Genomic DNA, 20664 nt, shown 5'->3' with positions numbered 1-20664 from the left:
GGGGGAGGGCACGTGAGCACTGGAAAAGTGGTGGCAGCGAGCGGAGAAGGTGTGTGAGGCCAAAAAGCGCCCCCAATGGTGCCCAGGTCAAATGACCCCCTCGCCCCACTAGATACGCTGCCGCTTAGTGGCAAGCTTGTTCAATCAGAGAGAGATTACTTCCTTTGAACTATGCTGAATGTATAACCTGATTACCTAGACAGCAGGCAAATTAATCATGCTGAGAGGGAGTAAAGGGGGGAGGGGACAATCTCAGTGAACAGGAAAATGCAGGAAGAAAAATGAACAGGCTCTGGGGACGGAGATGTTTTATCAAAAAGAATTCTTTTAAAACCAGGATTCTGAGTCAGGGAGAAAATGCAGAGCCTGTGGGTTGTGTGCATTTAAATGGCAAAACCCATAAGGGCCCCATCACTCTGGCAGAGGATGTGAGTAACTCCTATTCATGTTAACGAGTTAGTCACCATCTGGAGGTTAAAATGAAAGATTCTTCATCTCTAAATTGCCCGTTCAAGGCTGCGTGAACAATCAGCGATGACCAAGCACCTTTATGCTTTTATTGATTGAACTGCAGGGAGTCAGAGCAGGGGAACAGTCCCTGATTCAGGCATGGGAAGCAATATTTGCATGTAGCAGTAGTTTATAAAACAGCAACAGGCCAAGGTTTTCTATAAATGTTGGTCACAGCCCTACTGGGATTGCTGATTTGTTTTTATTTGGTTTATATACTGCCCCTCCCTATAAAGGCTTGGGGCAGTTTCCAACATTTAAACAATCCATATAACAATTAAAATATAATTTAATGTACATAGTTGAAACCTATTATAATTTAAAACTTAATCCAGCCCTTCACCTCGAGATGGTATTTGAGATGGCGTTCAGATGGCATGTGGCTCCTTACCCCTAACTGGAGAAAGGAGGAAAAGGGAGGGGAGGGGAGGGAAAAGAAGAAAGGGGGAGGAAAAGAGGAAGACAAGGTAAAGAGAAAAGGAAAAAAGAAGGAAAGGAGAAGTTGAGGGGAAAGCCTAGATGTACAACCATAGCTGCCTCAACCATATGCCTGGTGGAACAGCTCTGTCTTACAGTTCCTGTGAAACTGTACTACATCCCACAGGGCCCGGGTCTCATTAGACAAAGAATTCCACCAGGTTGGAGCCAGAGCAGAAAAGGCCCTGGCACTGGTTGAGGCTAGCCGGATCTCTTTAGGGCCAGGGATCTCCAGTAGATTTCCATTTGCTAACCACAGCGACCAATGGGAGACATATCAGGAAAGATGGTCTCATAGACACGCTGGTCCCAGACCATTGTGGGCCTTAAAGGTTAGCAACAGAACCTTAAACCTGATCTGGTACTCTACCCGGAGTCAATGCAGCTGGTGGAGAACTGGTCGAATATGCTCATGCCACAAGGGCTCTGTAAGGACTCCAGCTGCTGCATTTTGGGCCAATTGGAGCCTCCTGAGCAGGCCTAAGGGTAGGCCTGAATAGAGCGAATGGCAGAACTCTAATATAGAGGTGGTTTCTGCATGGATCACTGTGACTAGATCAGGTTGGGACAGGGAGGGGGCCAGCTGTCTCACTTGGTGAAGATGAAAGAACGGCCAACATATACATAGGTTCCTTGTGTTGTAACCTTGGGCTGACACTGAGGGAAGGGTTACATAGGAAATAAAGATGTAGACAGTGTGAAAGGAAGTGACCTTCACACAACTTATTTTAATGTAAGGTGGGACTATGTATTAATATTAGCATTAATAATTGCAAATACTGAACTATGAACAGGTAATTGTAAATGTGTAAGCATAGTTCTCTCATGCTGTCTGCCTCAACTAATTAAAAATTTCACATCACTTGTCTCTTAAGAAACCTTCTTTTAAATACCAGGGTCACTATGCAAAGAAGGCAGTGTGGCAAACCACCTCTGTAAGTCTCTTGCCTTGAAAACCCCACAGGATTGCCATATGTCGACTGGCACTTAACACATACATGAGCACACTATAAAAAAGAAAACTCACCTGGTCCAAGAGTTCAAGTCGGCAGACATAGGCTTTTTCTGTGTGCAAAAGCTCACTAGCGATTTTGTAACATTTCTGCTCATCTGTCTCCTAAAAACACATAACATTTTAATGAAAAAAAATCATAAAGTATCAAGCCTGAACTGTCCCTAGAAGGTAAAATGACTAAACTGAGGATATCATGCTTTGGTCACATTATGAGAAAACAAGGCTCACTGGAAAAGACAATAATGCTAAGAAAAGTTGAAGGAGACAGGAAACAAAAGAGAAAGACCCAATGTAAGATGAATTGACTCTATAAAGGAAGCCACAGTCCTCATTTTGCAAGACTGAGAGCATTTTGGAGGACACTGATGCAAAGGGTTGCTATGAGTTTGAAGCAACTTGACTACACTTCTCACACTCACACACACACACACACACACTTTATGAACAGCTCTCATCTTCCTATGTAAGCAAAAATCACTGGAAAAAGCAAGAGCAGAAGACCCTCCCCTCCTCCATTGACAGGCTGTTCCAAAAGAGCAAACTGAAAATGTTGTAAAAATCTTAAGGTATACCAGATATCCCAGGTCCCCGGGCACACACCATTTTGTCATGTGGGTGGGGGGGTTGCCACGTTCCAGGGCACCGCTTCCTGGCTGAGTTATTTGCCACGGCCACAGGACAGCTCCTGCCTCCCCCCTGGGTGGCCAGTGAGGGCAGGAGCTGGTCTACCGCTACATCCTCTGCCCGAGCCGCCAAGCCCCATCCCCCGGCCTCCCTGCAGGCCAGCTCGTGCGCAGGAAGCTGGTCATGCCCCCAGGCGCCATTTAGGTCTGGTACACCACTGAGGTATACCTTTGTTAATATAGCAGGCAAACTGCAAACCTCATTCTAGATCAAACAATGTGGAGAGCAGGGCTGGGAAGAGAGCAATGTGCTGCAAAAGTTCCTTGACTCCCAAGTGACTAAGGAATTTGGGGAAATTTTAAAAGACCACTAAAGGCCCCAAAACCCAAAATGAATGCCAGCTATATCGCCCCCCAACATCGTGAAGCACTTTGTCCCTACAGCCACACTCGTAAGCTCAGCTGTGCACTCCCCTCCAAATCAGGATAGCGAACAAACCAGTTTCAAACTGTGGATTGCAATCTTATTTTGGAAGGGAAACAACTCACCGTGGTTTGCCAGTTAGGATGCAAGCAAAGTATAGTCATTAACTGAATCGAGAGCATGAGGGAAGAAGCATGTGGGCACAGGGATTTATTTACAGGATGCCGGTGTTTTAGATGAACCAATCCACAGCTTAAAAAAAAGCTTTGGTGCTTGCAGCAACATACCACACACCAAGCATGCAAGGTTATCATGCCACACCTACCCTTCGTAGGTTTTCCTTTTTTTAGTGGAAGTTGTGTAATGCAAGATGAAGCATAAGAAAAAAAATGTTTTTAGTATCAGTGACGAGATCAGCATGGACTACTGCAGGGACGTATTTTGATGATAAGCCCAGTAATGGACAAATGTTTTAAAACAAGCTATTCCTGCCAAGACAAACACTATGCCAATTACCACACGTCTGCAGGCTCAGAGGACTGAGTGTTAAATAGCTTCTTTTTACTCCATCAGAGCCCTTTAAAATGAGTTCCAAGGAAGGGATATATGCAGAAAATGCTGCTTTGGGTTGAAAAAGCTATTTGTCAGGAAATACTGGCAAGGAGTTTCTGAATCTCTCCTTAAAGATGCATACAAAGTTTGCACTGCAGCATAACCACCACAGCTATTCTGAAATGATACCCAAGTGCCCCCACAGGAAAAAAAGACTTTGCATGAAAAGCATCTCCAAATCCAAACACAAGTTTTCCCTCTCCTGCTCTTGATATATACTTTCCTCAGTTTAATTAAGTCCAAATGTCCTTGCCCAGCTCCACCTTGCAGTCAAGTCACGTTGCTGTTCTTTCCCAAGTACGCACTCCCATCCATTATAAAACCTGGGACTAATTAGGTTGAAGTGACACAATTTCCCGAATTCTTGCTAGAATTAGGGAATTGATCTGTCTTGGACACAGCACCTAATGAAAGAAGCTGCCCTTAGCATTACTGTTTACAAAAACGCATATTCTTCTTTTTTTTTTTTGCCTTACAAGGGCTGCCAAAGTGGCTAATGATTTAAAACATGAAAGATTATTTATCTTCTGTCAATTCTAGTAAGGTTATCATGGTGAGGGGAAAAACATCTCCATGTTTCTTTGCAGAATGTACCACTCGCCCTAATTCTAGGCCCTGTTAGGTGCCTTTTGTTAGTTACAGGTCCGCTGCAAAAGGTACTTTATCACACAGAGGGGATGTAAAGTTCAAGCAACCTGGATTTTATGGGACCGGCATCTTCCCAAGATTAGGAAGCTGATCTTGGAGGAAGTGCTGAGGAAGTCGGCCCGGCCCAGATAGTTTCAGGCTATTAAAAATTACAGCTACACCCTGGGATGAACCTGTGTGAAAGAGGGTTTTCAAGGTGTCGAGAGCACCTTGACTCTTTCTTTGTGACAGGCCACGTATGAGAACATTAGTTCACCAACCAGAAGGTGCAGGGCTCAGTTAGATCAGCTGCCTTCTGTCATCGTCTCCAGGTGTTTGCCAATTTCCTTCCTACATATTACTGTACTAACACCCTGCTGTCTCTGCCTTTTCCTGTACGTTACTGCCAACATGTTGCATCATCTGGACATCTTTTCCTGTGTAGGTTGGCATTCAGTACAACACACTGATGTGGGTGGTCCCTGCCATTCAGCTGGATAAGGAAACCCTTCAGTATAGAGTAGTGGTGAAGATATAGTGGAAACGTGCATAAGAAGCCACTGGGTTAGATTCCCTTTCTAGGAAATCTAAGATCTCCTTGACTGCTGCTATGATTGGGTCAAGAGTGGCAGGGCTCTCACGCCTCTGCCTACCCAGATATAATCACTCCATCACAGCTCTTCATCCTGTAAAAACAGAATGTGAACTTTAAAAGTCAATACAAAGTGTACGTAGCTACAATGAGAAATGAGGCCACGCCTCAAATACTTTGATAATTAAACTGCTACAATGCCCTATAAATAAGGTCTAATGAATGTCTTGGTTCAGCCTGTAGAATAATCTGAGAGAAGCTCAGGGATCAGCTTCACAGGCTTATTTGAAAATAGTAGAAAATATATTGCCTTACCTTCAATTCCAGTTGTTGGTCTTGCTTAATGTGCTCTTCAACCTGTTTATCCTTTGCATTAGCAATCATTTCTGCAGTATTTGTTCCAGATGGGAACAATGTGTTCACATCTGAACTAGTCCGGCTACAGCTATTGATCGCTTGCCCTTTGCAGGCAGCTGTAGTTTGTAATGAGTCTGTACTTGTGCTCTCTCTCTCTCCATTTACCCAGCTACTTCCAGATGAAGCATCTTCATGTTGAACAGCCGTACTGTCATCACGAACTGGCAACCTGCTGTCCCTGCATTCCAACCGGTTCTGTGCTACTACTCCATTGGTCGTGCAATTCTGTACGTCCTGAGATTGATCTGTATTATTTCCCTGCTTTTGTGGTGGTTGCTGGGTGAGGAATTTTGGCTGAGGTGATGTCGACCCATGCTTTCCTTGAGATCTAACAACACTGATGACACAGGGCTCTGGTTTCAGCTCACTAAGATTGGATGAGCTAAGGAGAATAAAAAAAGAATGAAAATGAAGGTGGGTTACATACCCTGTTTCTCCAAAAATAAGACATCCCCTGAGAATAAGACATAGTAGAGGTTTTGCTGAAGTGCTAAATATAAAGCATCCCCCGAAAGTAAGACGTAGCAAAGTTTTTGTTTGGAAGCATGCCCGTCAAACAGAACACCAGAGCATGCAGCTGTGGAGCGGAAAAATAAGGCATCCCCTGAAAATAAGACATAGTGCATCTTTGGGAGCAAAAATTAATATAAGACACTGTCTTATTTTTGGAGAACACAGTAAATGGACATTTGCATAGCATGTAAAGCATACTCTTCTTATCCCTCTTGGCTAAAACCAGCCATGACAACAGAGTTTAATGGAACAAAAATGTTAGCCACAGAAGCACACGGTGAGGGGTTAAGTTCTACTAACAATAGCTACAATCATTCAAATGGACCATCAGTTGGCAGTAAGCCCACTGAAGTCAAAGTACTGCAACGGCATCTCTTGCAGCTCACTGTGGCTTAAAATGGATGAGACAGCAGCCATCTAGGACTGCCACAATCATGGATAACAAAAGAGGAGGAGCTAAGCTGAGCCCTTCTTGAATTCACTGTTCACCCTCTATCCACTTCCTTCAGGCACTGTTCAAGCTCCACGAGCTTGGCTGGGGGAATAGGTGTTGGTGAGGTGGCTGCAGGATGCTAGATGACCAGCAGGGGGCAGTATTTAGTATTGCCCACTTGAATACTCTTTTTGCTACCATAATTGGATCCCCCAACCCATTTTATACATTTTGTAGATCATGGGATTTAAAAAATACATCTGCAAGGAGTGATCCTCTTTGATCTGAGATTGCAAATGCCTTAACAGTCCAGGTGCTCGGGAGCAAAAGCCGCAGAAGGCCATTGCTCTCACATCCTGCATGTGCGCTCCCAAAGGCACCTGGTGGGCCACTGCGAGTAGAAGAGCTGGACTAGATGGACTCTGGTCTGATCCAGCTGGCTTGTTCTTATGTTAGTGATAAGAAAAACTGAACTCACTCTCTTTTCCTCACTGTCTCATAAGAGGTTAACAAACCTAGAGACTTGTGAAAATTTCACAGTTTTTTGCTCCTGTTTTGTTACATGTTAAATCGCTGTTGAACTTTGAACGTATGTTCTATCTTCCCTTCTTTTTCGTGCATTTTAAGTTCCTTCTTGTTTTCTATGTTTATTTAAAACCACTTCTCCTTCAAGGTTACTCTTTTTCCTTGGAATACCCTTATGAGCTATTGCTACTAATTTTGCATTGCTGTGCTACACTTTCATTCTTGAGTGTCAGGAACTGGTCTCTGATTCAAACAGGCAGCCGAATCTCCACAGCAAAGGATAGTCATGCTTGACCAGTTGAAGTTTTTCAGATTTATATCCGTATCAAACCATCAGTGGTCCCACCAAACAATATTTTCTTACAGATTTGTCCAAACCTCCTACCATCATTTTTCTTTCTAGAGCTGTCCCCTCGGTTTTTTTTGTTTTCTATTCCCCACAACATTTTCTTTGTGTATACCCCTATGCTGGTTTGGAAATGCAAGCATGTGCTTACGAGTTCTGCTAGTCACCCTCTTCATATGTGAGCTATTTAAGTAATATTATGAAAATACAATATGGCTTGCACAAAATATGGTTTAAAGGATTGAATGAGTATAATGATCACCTCCGTTGCATTCTGCTCAGCTGTTTTCCCTCCCACCTCTGCTCCTTCTCTCTTTGCACTTGAACACAATCCTTAACTGCTCTCCATTGTCCTCAGAATCTTCCAGTTGCACTTGTGCGAGCTGAGATTCCCATCAGACCTCATTTACCCGCATCTTTGCTCTGCACCTCAGGCATTGTGTCTGTTCCCAATCACATGGGGCCCACACCTGCTTTCTCTAAAGTAGCCCAACATCTGAGACACCCTGTCAGAAAAATCCTGGGGGAGTGATTCATCGTTTCCTCTTCTACACCATCCTTAATATTCTCCAAACACAGCTCCATCTGATCTCCCTGGTTAATCAATAAGACAATAGTCACCTTTGCAGAAAGCCATCTTGTCCCCTTGCTTATACTATTCTTAATCCTTGTCACTGAAAGCCTTCTAAGTTAAGGCCAAGAACATAGGTAAGAGGGGGGGGGGTTTCTCGGGTTCAGACCCCCACATTCATGTCCGAAGCTCCGCCCCCCCGTTTGTGGATTTAAAAAACATTTTTAGTGTTTTTCGGTTTTTGGCCTGCAGAGGGCACATTGTTTGAGCTAGCTGCACCAAACTTTCAGGGACTGTTTGGGGGACTCTCTTGATGATACTACCCGGGTTTGGTGAGGCTTGGTTCAGGGGTCCAAAGCTATAGACTCCCAAAGGGGGTGCCCCCATCCTCCATTGTTTCCAATGGGAGCTAATAGAAGATGGGGACTACACATTTGAGGGTCCATAACTTTGGACACCCTGAACCAAACTTCACCAAACCTGGGATGTATTATCACGAGAGTCTCTTATTGATACCACCCAGGTTTTGTGACGTTTGGCCCAGGGGGACCAAAGCTATAGACTCCCAAAGGGGGTGCCCCCATCCCCCATTGTTTCCAATGGGAGCTAATAGGAGATGGGGCTACACCTTTGAGGGTCCATAACTTTGGACCCCCTGAACCAAACTTCACCAAACTCGGGTGGAATCATTAGGAGAGTCTCCTAAAGATATCCTGAAAGTTTGGTGCTTCTAGCTTAACAATTGCACCCCAATTTTCCCCAGATTCTCCTTTTAAATCCACCCCCTTCGGCATGGATGTAAAGAGAGAATCTGAGGTCCTCAGTTTAGAAGAAGAAGAAGAGTTTGGATTTATATCCCTCCTTTCTCTCCTGTAGGAGACTCAAAGGAGTTTACAATCTCCTTGCCCTCCCTCCCTCCCTCCCTCACAACAAACACTCTGTGAGGTGGGTGGGGCTGAGAGAGCTCCGAAAAACTGTGACTAGCCCAAGGTCACCCAGCTGGAGTGAGTAGGAGTGCACAGGCTAATCTGAATTCCCCAGATAAGCCTCCACAGCTCAGGCAGCAGAGCAGGGAATCAAACCCGGTTCCTCCAGATTAGAATGCACCTGCTCTTAACCACTATGCCACATTGAAAGTGATGCTGTTTCAGAGTGGGGGATAATCCACCCCAAAACAGCATCGCTTTCAATGTTGCTTAACTAGGGACCCCAGATTCTCCCTTTAAGGTGGATTTAAAAGGAGAATTTGGGCTCTCTAGTTCAGGGGTAGGGAACCTGCGGCTCTCCAGATGTTCAGGAACTACAATTCCCATCAGCCCCATGGCCAATTCCCATTGGCCATGCTGACAGAGGCTGATGGGAATTGTAGTTCCTGAACATCTGGAGAGCCGCAGGTTCCCTAGCCCTGCTCTAGTTTAAACACCATTGAAAGTGATGCTGTTTGGGAGTGGATTCCAGCATCACAGCAGCTGCCCCGGGGGAGGGGGGGCGCAAAACTCAGATTTTGCACTGGGCTCCATTTTCCCTCTATGCCTCTGCCCAGAGGGGGGGCAGAAGGAACTACCGGCTACCGGCATTTTGGGAGCCCAGCTGGCCGAGAGAGGCTTGAGGGGAGAGAGCAGGGGCAGGGGAGTCTGCCCGTTTCGAACTGCTTTTTATAGCTAGGCCAGAAGGCGGGGAGCTTGGGGAGAGGCATCATGGCCATGCCCTAGGGGCGGATGGCGGTGTGGTCCCCCCGAACCCTCCCCCATAAAAATCTATACCTACATCCCTGGTTTAGGCTACCATCTTGTGCTTTTTTTTTCTTTCACTGGAAAAGGAGCAATCACGGTATTCTGCATGCCAGTCCAGGGAGGAAGACTGCAAGAGCAGCTATGGGAGAACACATGCTTTCCATGCAAAATGTGCCAGGGTTTAATTCCTGATATCCTGGAGAAAAGACCGCAGGTCGTAGATGCTGGGAAAGTCTTCTCTCTGCCTGAGACCCTGAAGAACCAGTACCAATCACAATAGACAATTCTGAGCTAGATTAACCAATCCTCTGACTCGATACAAAGCAGCTCCGTGCACAGCAGACAACTAAGGAGGAAATCAATTGCAAGCCACCTTCCACTCATCCCACTACTAGTAACACCAGAAAGTGCTGAGAAATGCTGCTACATGCTTGCATAGTGTTTCCAGATGACTGCTTATTGGGGGAATGGATACTGTACTGCTGCTAGGAAGTGTTTAAAATCAATAAGTGGAACTGGATGACAACCAGGAACTAGTTTTGAGTGAACAGAACCTGCAACGTCAGGAAAGCAGTATGACACATTCAAAATTTCAGGTAATTGGTTTTTTTAAAAAACATAAGAGGGTAGTGCAAAGGGACATAATAAACTAATCTGAGCCATACAACCAGGAGAGATGAATGACAAACACTTTAAAATTAAAGTCTTGGTTACAAACCAGTTAATGTCCCATTTTGAATCGAATAAGGTCTGTACTGAGCTTTGGATTTCTTTTACAATAGGATGACAACTACAAAATGCGTTCGCCACTGTAGCACTTGAACGGAGCATTCCAGCAAGACTTTAAGATTGTAATACACTACATGATAAGCGCTGAGGCAAACAAGCTGGAGGATTTTTTCCAGCAAGTAAGCCAGGCCTGCATGTATTTATCCTCCCTGATGAAGCTATTTCTGTGAAACTGTGTAAACATTTGAAGCGACTGTTTTACTTATACACTATTTGATAGCATTTAAGTCTATTGTACTGGTGTTTGTTCTTTTATATTTTCCCAATTGTAAAGGCACTATGAATTGCAAGAGGCTCCGTCTCCAATTCTAACAAGTGCATTGCAAGAAACCTGTTCCCCAAGTAAGTTTTATACATGCCTATAATTAAGGCTTTGTTTTCCTCCCAACTCTGTGTGGAGTCCTCATTAGTTGCAAGTTATTTATAGTATGGTGTACTATATATGCAGGTTGCTTTTCTGCTTGCCGTCTTATGGTTTATAGCTGAAGCCCAGTGAGGGTTTATAGTTTATAATTGAAGCCCAGTGAGGCATTTGCTATGTTACATTAAATTTGTTATTTACTACGTCTTTCTGATAATTTAATTTTGACCAAGGTCACCATGGTTATATTTGTATTTATATACTTTTACCAGCACATTCTTACAGCTTCCCCTTCTTGTATCTCCAACACACGAGAACCAACACACAGCTACTGCCTATGCTAAGGCTATAGAAAAGGAATGCATAGCATTTCCTTGTTCATTATGAGTTATGCTGCATTGGTACTGTACCATTTGAAGAAAAACAGAAAAACATGTTTACCTGCCTCCTTCAAAATGACTGATGAGATCAGACACTTTACTAGTTTTCTCTTTTGATATACAAGAAGAGGTAGATGTAACTTCCTCCATTCTTTCCTTCGCAGTATATAAAACTTTCTGTCTAGGGGTTTGGCGGGGAATAGATGGCCGTGAATTCTGCAGATGTAATGGCTTTGGAGGCACTGTAAGAAAACAAAAAAAAAGGAACACACACTAAACTATAAACATTGGTAAGCATTTCACAAGTTGTTCGAACACATGACTCCCAAAAACTCCATGGGATCATTCAAGCCCTCTTCAAGACAGTTATATTCCTTTTTTGACCTTCAGCTTCACTAGCTATCATCTTCTTCGTCATTTAGGACAGATGAAAAAACCACACTGTCCCACCTACAAAACTGCAACATCACAAGCAATAGTAATGAACAAAAGAGTACTAAGCACCCATGTAAGATGCTTTCCTGGGCCTTTCTACTGCTCAAAGAGTGGGATGCATGAGGAAAGACTTGGCAAGCCAACAAAAGGAAGGCCTGTCAGCCCTACACAGTAAACTCTAAGCAGACAACTGTGAATCCAGACAACTTGGTAATTTTTGCTCAAAAATTATACTATATTAGCATACACAAACTACTGGGAATCAACACTCAACCAACTTAATAAGTCCAGAAAGCAGCAGTGTGAACAAAGCAGGATCTATTTTAGCTGTATTCTAGTCGGATCAGAACTGATATTTCTCCAGTAATTTAAAATACAAGTGAGACCATCAACTTTTATTTAGTCTGTGCATTAACAAAGACCATCAACTTGTATTTAGTCTGTGCATTAACAAAGCTCTTCTAAAATGTGACAGATAATGAAAGCTGCACAAAGGAATTATTGGAAAGACCTCTACCATTTTACTCTGTTTTTAAAGAGACTGTCACAATTGCTCATTATAGATCTATTATCTCCTCTGAGGTTTTTGAGATGGGTTTTATTCTCTACCTGCCAGCAGCTGCTAGAAACTGAGAGGTTTCCAATTCTGATTTCTCCCTGGAACTGACAGGCAGATCTAGGCCAGTGAACATGAGATAACTGACACAAAATTGAACGGCCAGCTAACTAAAAGAGATGATAAAACTACTAGGGGGGAGGGGAGAAAGGGAGAGAGGAAGAGGCCATAGAATTGCCCTAGGAAAGAAGACTGGATGGAAGAAGGATTCATGTCTACAATTAAAGCTGTATTCCATGATGACAGCAGTAAGTTTGCTAAGTTATGGAATGTACCTTCACTAGAATAAGGAACACCAAAATCAATGACATGCAAGACATGCTAGACAAGCAGAATTTGACACACATCATGCTAAATAAGTAAAATGTGCACGTGTTTAGAGATGTGCATGCTCTCTGGTCCTAAGAAATGTGCAGAGTTGCAGCCAGAGTTTCTGCCACACAGAAAGCTGCCAAACAATTCAGGCAAAGGTGAAAAGAAAGGAAGTACAAGAAATTTTTTGGAGAAGAGGAACACTATTTCCTGAATCAAAATTAGAGAACTTGCATCTCAAAAAAGTTGCACTTTTAGAACAGCTCCAAACAAGAACCATCTGCCTCCAATGATGCCCATCTGTCATCAATTTGGAATGTCAATTATTCAGAGTATACTTCTTGACTGCTTGCCCAGAACCTGACTCATACAGAGATGCAATAGACAGCTTCCTGTGTGGAGGGCCGATTCTACAGCATAACTGTAGTAAGTAGAGCTGTACAGACCCATAAAAATTCCTTCCCCCATTTTTTCCTTTATTTTCCTAATGGAAAAATTTGGATGCAGTAAAAAAGGTACAGTTTCCCCTTCAGTTGTGTCTGACCCTGGGGTACCACTGCAAGCAGTGATTTCATAGGCAAGCCTCTTTTGTGGGGTAGTTTGCCATTGCTTTCCCCGGCTATTCTTTACCCCCTAGCTATGAGTTAGGTACTCATTTACCGACCAAGAAATGGATGGATGACTGAGTTGACCATGAGCCAGTTGCCAGGATATCTGACCCACAGGGGGCTCAAACTCCTGACCATGTGAGTGGCAGGGCAAGCACTTAACCACTACGCCACGCAGCTCCTATTGGAAAAACTTGGAGACAGTAGGGAACACCAAAAAAAAATCTACAAAATATTTTTCTTTTGTAATGAGTGAAAGACAGAACTTTACTCACTCCAAATATATAGCATGATATGTACAAAATATAGTATTAATTACAGTTCTTGTACTGTACACATATACAAACCTATATTTGTTTAAATGTGACTAATTTTTCCATAATTAATATGCTATGCATATGATAATGCACTATTGAATATTTCAGTGTTCTCATGTTCTAAAGTGTAACTAGATATCCAAATATTTAGATATTTAGATATATTAGATTAGATATTTAGATTATGACTGTAAGACTGTATCTGCCTACATCAGGGTGCAAACATTACCCGGATCTCATGGAATGGATTAGTAAACTCATAAAATATTAAATAATGACAAAACTAACATATTTAGTACACAGCAGACCCACTATAGAGTATGAGAAAAGACTGAAAGTTTTCTTGGACTGTACAAGAACAAGAAATTATCTTATAAACCATGATCTGGGCAACTAAAGACATTAAGGGAAACATAGACAAGAAAGTATTTAACTTTATATTAATTATCAGATATTTTAAAAATTGAGCTAGAATGTAATGATGTTGGAAAACTTAGACTACTAGAAGATACGAGTTTTACAAAATTGTTATTTTTGACTTTGCTACAATACAATAAGAAGGTTTTAAAAAGAGATTGTTATCTGTCCTTATTCATTACGACAAAATTTATGCTTTTTGTTTTCAATATAATTTTTTGCAATCTGAGGGATAAGCAAAAAGATACAGGCACCAAAGTGGTGTAGGCTACAGCAACATGCTGCAATCCCACCCTCAGTAATGTTTGAATTTGCAATTTTTCTTGTAGAAATTCATCTATTCCATCAGAGGTTGACTGGGAAGTGACAAGGCAATTTCAGGCAGAAATACTGCAACCACCACTGTAGAGGGAGGTTCTGGGCTTTCCAGAACCTTTAATTCACATCTCATGGAAGAACAGCAGATCTCTCTCAAGACACATCTTGGAAATTGGACTAAACTGTATAAGTTGATGGGCTACTGGTTTGACGTCTGTATGTCTCCATTATTTTGATCCCTTGTATTCCAAAAGACCTAATGAGTGACTTTACTTACTAAGGAGTCACAGTATGAAGGTCTACCCTATGGTTTCTGTACTTGTTTATATGTATTCTGAATAATACATACCACATTTTGTAAACCAAATATTTGGGTTTAGAACTGAATCATAAGGCATCATTATTTCTTTTAAGACACAGTGAGGTATATACACTTCTGGTTCTGGTGGGTTTTCCTGGCTGTGTGGCCCGGAAAACCCACCAGAACCAGTTGAATCCGGCCGTGAAAGCCTTTGACAGTACATATATACACTTCGTTCAGCTCTGTAAACCCAGCAAATACCGATTTTATGTTTGATTTTAACATAAGACGTTAAGGTCATTCTCTCCAATCACATGACTGAAACACCAGGAAATTTTGCCTCAGAATTCTTATGCCTCTTGCTCCTCTATTAACATCAACAATAATTGAATTGTTTCACCCGAAACTTATATAATTTGTTGTCATAAATTGTAGCAAGGTAACATTTTAAAGGTCAATACACACCCAACTGTTACACTTGATTGTTCTCCGTAGAATATATTTACTATGCCTGTAATGCTGTACTACAATGATGCAATTGGTTTCCTAAGATGTAAGCAGCTTTTCAGAAAGAAACTACCAAACACCCCTCTACAAAACCAGGTCAGAGACCATTATTAGTTTCCAGTACAAATCCTGAATACCAAAGACAGACTTTGAATATTTTCCACTCCATTAAAGACATGTCTTTGAATGAATAGCCACACAAAAATATCCCAGAGAAAACATTTCAAGCTTTCCTTACTTTGCAGGTCAGAGGGATGTTTTTGCTAGGAAGCAGCTATCTAGTACATAAACAAGATCTGTGATCCTGTTTCTTATCCTGTCAAGTAACACAACTGGCAAACTGAGAACCAAATTCACAAACCCTTTGAAAAACATTTGTTGCATCATTCACTGAAAGGTGTGCGTGGCAATTGTGACAAATCAACACGAATAATCTAAACTCTACAGTATTCTGGCTTTGACATTGCTTCAGTAACTGAGGGGCACCTGCTTCCTTTTTCCTGCATTCCACCAGCACAAGAAAACCATCCTTTTTCATCCTTCAATTAAGGATCATTCAGTATTTTAAAATTTGGTTGCTGCTCGATCAAACGGCTAATTTTAGATGAACTTTTAATATTTGCTAATTTGGGTACTGAGATTTGCTCACTTAATCCTTGTTTTTGCACTGGTATTATTTATATTAAAGGAAACCTTATCAACTTCATTGTGGCTTGGTGAATAAGATAAAATGTTTGTTAAAAATGAACTTTGGTTTAAGAGCATTTAAAGGGCACTTAATTCACTGACGTAATAAAATGCATGCATTATAAGGTAGAAGCGCTCTGCTTAATGTCCATACCATGGCAACAGTGACCACGCTACGTGCGCACTTAACATGCCATTGGGCTTTCAAACCCAATCTCTTGACACTGAAGAATGGAAAGATATGGAAACACTGGTCAGCTAGCTGGACACAGACCCTTATTTCCCTATTTCATTTCAGCTAGAGGCAACGACAGGGTACATAAGAAGAAACAAGAGGAATCCGAACAGCAAACCCAGACTGTGTACATAAGGCCACTGTAGCAAAAGTCTGTATCAAGAAGTTACACACAAGTCAGCAGGGGGAAAAAAAGGAAAGGAATTACAGGTCACAATTGTGAACATACACACACCTTGGCAAGATGGATTCCATTTTTAAATGAGCAGAACTCCAACTAAGAAGATAAATTTATTGACTGATTGACTGGTTGACTGATTGATTGGATTTTATAGGCCGCCTCACCCCTGAAGGACTCGAGGTGGCTCACAGTCATAACTATACTTAACAACAGTTACATAAAAACATAAATATAAGTTAACCTGATAAGATCACACAATTACAGCAGCAATAAATCTTTCAGCAGCAACAGATATATCAGAATTAAAGAAAACAAGAAAATAAAATCAGGCGCCCGATCTAAAAGCCGGGAGGCGAAGGGCCAAACCCAAGATGGAAGTCATGGCCCTGCCAAGATGGAATATGGCAGCCTCATTGGGGGGCAGTGGATCCGTGGCCAGTCCTGCCAAAAGCTTGGTGGAACAATTCCGTCTTACAGGCCCTGCAGAACTCACCAAGGTCCTGCAGGGCCCGAATAGCTGGAGGAAGGACATTCCACCAGGCAGGGGCCAGAGCCGTAAAGGCCCTGGCCCGGGTCAAGGCCAGCCGCATCTTTGAGGGACCGGGGGTCTCCAGCAGTTCTGCCGCCGCCAATGAAGCCGCCTATTTGGGACAAAAGGGGTGATGCAGTCCCACAGGTATGAGGGCCTCATACTACACATGGCCTTAAAGGTCAATACCAACACCTTGAACATGATCTGGAACTCCACTAAAAGCCAGTGCAGGCGGCGCAGTACGGTGGTGATATGACTGAAATAATCACCACCCGTCAAAAACCAAGCCACCGCGTTCTGGACCAGTTACAGCTTCCGGATCAAGCGCAAGGGAAGGCCTGCATAGAGCGAGTTACAGTAGTCCAACCTCGAGGTGACCGTCGCATGGATCACAGTGGCCAGGTCGGACTGGGAGAGAAGGGAGCCAGCAGTTGAGCCCGGCAAAGATGGAAAAACGCAACCTGGGTAACATGGGCCACTTGACCCTCCATAGATAGCAAAGAGTCCAGGTGGACCCCCAGGCTGCGGACCAGGGACGTCGGGGCCAATGCGACCCCTTCCAAAACAGGCACCCTCGGTCTCTCCCCCCTGGCCTAGCCAAAGGACATCCATCTTCATTGGATTAAGTTTTAACCTGCTCTGACTCAAGCAACCAGCAACCGACTCCAAACAATGCTGTAGAGCTGAAGGGACAGAGGCCGCTCCCCCCTCCATCAAAAGAATGAGTTGGGTGTCATCCGCATATTGGTGACAGACCAGCCCAAAACTCCGCACCAGCTGAGCAAGGGGTCGCATGTAGATGTTAAATAAGAGCAGGGAGAGCAAGGCCCCCTGCGGGATTCCGAAGTTAAACGAGGCCCTATGAGAGGCCTGATCCCCGCACCATACCTGCTGACCCCGAACCTGGAGAAATGAGGCAATCCACTGAAGGACAATGCCCTGCACTCCAGAGGCAGCGAGGTGGTGGATCAAAAGGTCGTGATCGACCATATCAAACGCTGCAGTGAGATCAAGTAACACTAGCAGCGCCGATCCGCCTCGGTCAAGCTGCATGCGGAGTGTGTCTGTGACGGCGATGAGGACAGTCTCCGTCCCATGCCCAGCATGGAAGCTGGACTGGAAAGGATCGAGCACCGATGTGTCCTCCAGGAAGCCCTGAAGCTGCTCCAATACCACTCTCTCAATTACCTTCCCCAGAAACGAAAGATTCGAAATGGGGCAGTAATTGGCCAGATCACCAGGATCTAAGGATGGTCTTTTCAAGAGTGGGCAGACCACCGCCTCCTTCAACCCACCCGGAAACACTCCTTGCTCAAGGGAGCCATTAATTATATTCAACAGGTGGGGTCATAACTCCTCCCTGCAAGCTTTTATCAGCCAGGAAGGGCATGGATCCAGAAGACAGGTAGTAGGTCTAACAGCAGCCAGGACCCTGTCAACATCGGACTTGCAGAGCAGGGAGAACCGGTCCAAAGTTGGACCCGAAGGCGGCGAAGGAGCTTCAAGTTCCCTAACTGTACCAAGTGTGGCTGGAAGGTCCCAGCGGAGTAGCGTGACTTTAACTGCAAAAAAGCTCTGGAATGCCTCACAGTCAATAGCCAATTGAGAATTTGTGGAACCCTCAACTAACAAAGAGAGGGACCGAACAATCCGAAATAGTTGTGCCGGGCGAGAGCTGGCAGATGCAAGAGAGGACGAGAAATAGGCTCTCTTTGCCCTCTTCATCGCCAACTCATAGGCCTTCATAAATGCCCTATAAGTTGTTCACACTATTTCGTCGCGAGACTTCCTCCACGCTCGCTCTAGCTGTCTGAGTTCCTGCTTCATTTGGTGCAGCTCCATGGTGTACCAGGGAGCTTGCCATGAGCGGGGGCGCAGAGGACGCTTGGGAGCAATCACCTCGATGGTGTCGGAAAGCCTAGAGTTCCAGTCTGTCACCTGCTCATCGAGGGTGCCAGGGGGCTCAGGGTCCCGCAGAGCATTCAGGAAACCATTCGGTTCCATAAGTCTCCGTGGGCGGACATAAATTGGTCCACTGCCTAGACAGGGTTGGCGCAGCAGATCCACCCGGATCTTCAAGGCAAAATGGTCAGACCATGGCACTCTGCTAACAGAGGATACAACCATATCCACACCTGCCCCAAAGATCAAATCCAGCGTGTGACTGGCCTCATGAGTGGCACCAGAATTTAACAAGGAGAGTCCTAGTGTCGCCATGGATGAAACTAGGTTCACCGCTGCTGAACATGAGGCGGCGTCGACATAGACGTTGAAGACTCCCAAGACAATAAGCCGAGGGAAATGCAACGCCCACTCGGCCACCGCCTCCAGTAGCCGTGGCAGTCCATCCCCGGGTGCGCTAGGTGACCGGTACACCAGAAAGACGGCCAACTTCTCCTGGGCCAGCCACTCCAGGCCGGCACACTCCAAGTCAGAGATCTGGGAGACAGGGATTGCCCTGAAGGCGATCGAATCCCGGATGAACATCACCACACCTCCCCCAGGCCCTGTGTTCGAGGCTAGTGGACACACGCGAAACCTTGCCTAAGTGATTATGTTTGTGGCTCCCACATATTAAAAAATGTATTTATATATGAAATATCCCAGAGGGAACTAATCCAGCTATGGCATTTTCAATCTGTGATGATAATTTTTGTTACCTACAACAAGTGGAATTACTTAGCAATAGTGCAGATCAGAACTCACAGAACTCTAAATGAACAAGGACTCCAGAAGTGGGGAGATCTAGTTACCAGTGGAGACTGTTCGTTTCTCAAAGAGAACTGTCTGCATCTCAAAGAGATACTAGTAGTATTTGAACCCTCTCTTTCTAGTAGACTCTACCTACTGACTGCTTAAATTGCCAGGATCTGGATAAAATTTTGAGCACAGTCTTAATATTCACACCTATTCACTGAATATTCACTGGGAATGAAGCTGCTGGTCACCTGTAGTGCAGCGAAGCAACAGCCCAAGGCTTATATGGGAGCTGCCTTTGCATCCATACAGCAGAGAGCGGGTGCAGAAAAACACTCTCAGACACTCCAGGTTTGCAGTATCAAGCTTGTGCAGGGGGGACAGTTTGCATGGGTCTGACCACTCCCCCTTTCCCTATTTGTTTAGGCTGCACAGGGACCTCACACTCAGCCACTGCAAGTTATTCCCTCTACCCTTCCTTGCATTCTGGTTGTTATGGATTGCATCCGGATTACTGGGTGTTACACTATCTGTATTTGACACAGATGGCTGGCAAGTTGAGCGCTGGGACAGATCCATTTAGGGGGAGAGAGTGGCTGAATGCCCATCTGTTTGGGGACTCCCTTAAGGAGTCTTGGGGGTAAAGTCGCATGTCTCAGGGGTGTTGGATGGCTCTCTCCAGCAGGTGGCAAGGGAACCATGCAGTGATGTGTACCCCTGAGGGATCCTGGGTTTGCCATTCCACGGGCTTCCCTTTCTCAAAAAGTGGGATGGGGTAGGTGGGTATACCAGTTGCCAGGCAGGTCACCATATGCTGGATTCAGCCCCACACCATGCCATCACTCCTTTGGCAGTATTCAGTTAAAGCTGTGGGCTAATTTTTCCCCAAACCTGGTGCGGTTGTTTTCAAATGGAGCGAAGTAACACATAACTTTACGAGTTACCTTGACCTATGGATAAAGCCATAAATCTGACTTTCTGTCTGCATTTCAATATTCTCAAAGACCTTCACTCTCTTCTAATTCTCTACTGCTACAGGATGCGATATCACAGTCTAGGATCATTATCTTATAGCTTAGAAAAGCAAGATGACTTTGAGAGCTAAATTTTAGAGTTTTTTTAAACAAAATAAATTATCTGAAAGACTTCAGTTTATTAATCCCAGGGGCGTATCTGCCACGGGAACATAGGGAGTCAAATATCCCTGGAAGCCCCCATTTGGTCACGTGGGGGCACAAAAATTCAGGTTTGTTTGTGTGTGTTTTTAATGTTTAGTGTTTTTTGGTTTTTGGCCTGCAGGTGGCGCAGTTTTTAGGCTAGCAGCACCAAAATTTCAGGGATTTTTCAGGAGACTCATCTGATGGTACCACCCAGGTTTGGTGAGATCTGGTTCTGGGGGTCCAAAGTTATGGACTCCCAAAGGGGGTAGCCCATCCCCCATTGTTTCCAATGGGAGCTAGTAGGAGATGGGGCTACACCTTTGAGGGGGCAAGCGTAGGGGTGGGGCTACAAGACCCATGGGGGCATGCGCCCAGAGGACATTTTGTCCCCGG

At 44.3% G+C, this 20664-nt stretch overlaps 1 protein-coding gene across 4 annotated transcripts in view; it reads right to left on the bottom strand.

The window, feature by feature from the left end:
• Window positions 1-20664, bottom strand: part of FGD4 (FYVE, RhoGEF and PH domain containing 4) — a 123738-nt gene that overhangs the window by 25185 nt on the left and 77889 nt on the right. For 3 of the 4 annotated variants that reach the window (XM_048501020.1, XM_048501023.1, XM_048501022.1), the window contains exons 3-6: window positions 11010-11190; window positions 5196-5679; window positions 3375-3389; window positions 2015-2104 (exon numbers count right to left, since the gene is read on the bottom strand). In XM_048501020.1, coding sequence (XP_048356977.1) covers window positions 2015-2104; window positions 3375-3389; window positions 5196-5679; window positions 11010-11190 — 770 coding nt within the window. The remainder of the gene's footprint in view (window positions 1-2014; window positions 2105-3374; window positions 3390-5195; window positions 5680-11009; window positions 11191-20664) is intronic. The other variant, XM_048501021.1, reaches the window with a different exon arrangement.

Source organism: Sphaerodactylus townsendi, linkage group LG06 (assembly GCF_021028975.2).
Source record: "Sphaerodactylus townsendi isolate TG3544 linkage group LG06, MPM_Stown_v2.3, whole genome shotgun sequence".
NCBI classification, from domain to species: domain Eukaryota; kingdom Metazoa; phylum Chordata; class Lepidosauria; order Squamata; family Sphaerodactylidae; genus Sphaerodactylus; species Sphaerodactylus townsendi.
This window is presented reverse-complemented; position numbering and strand designations above follow the sequence as displayed.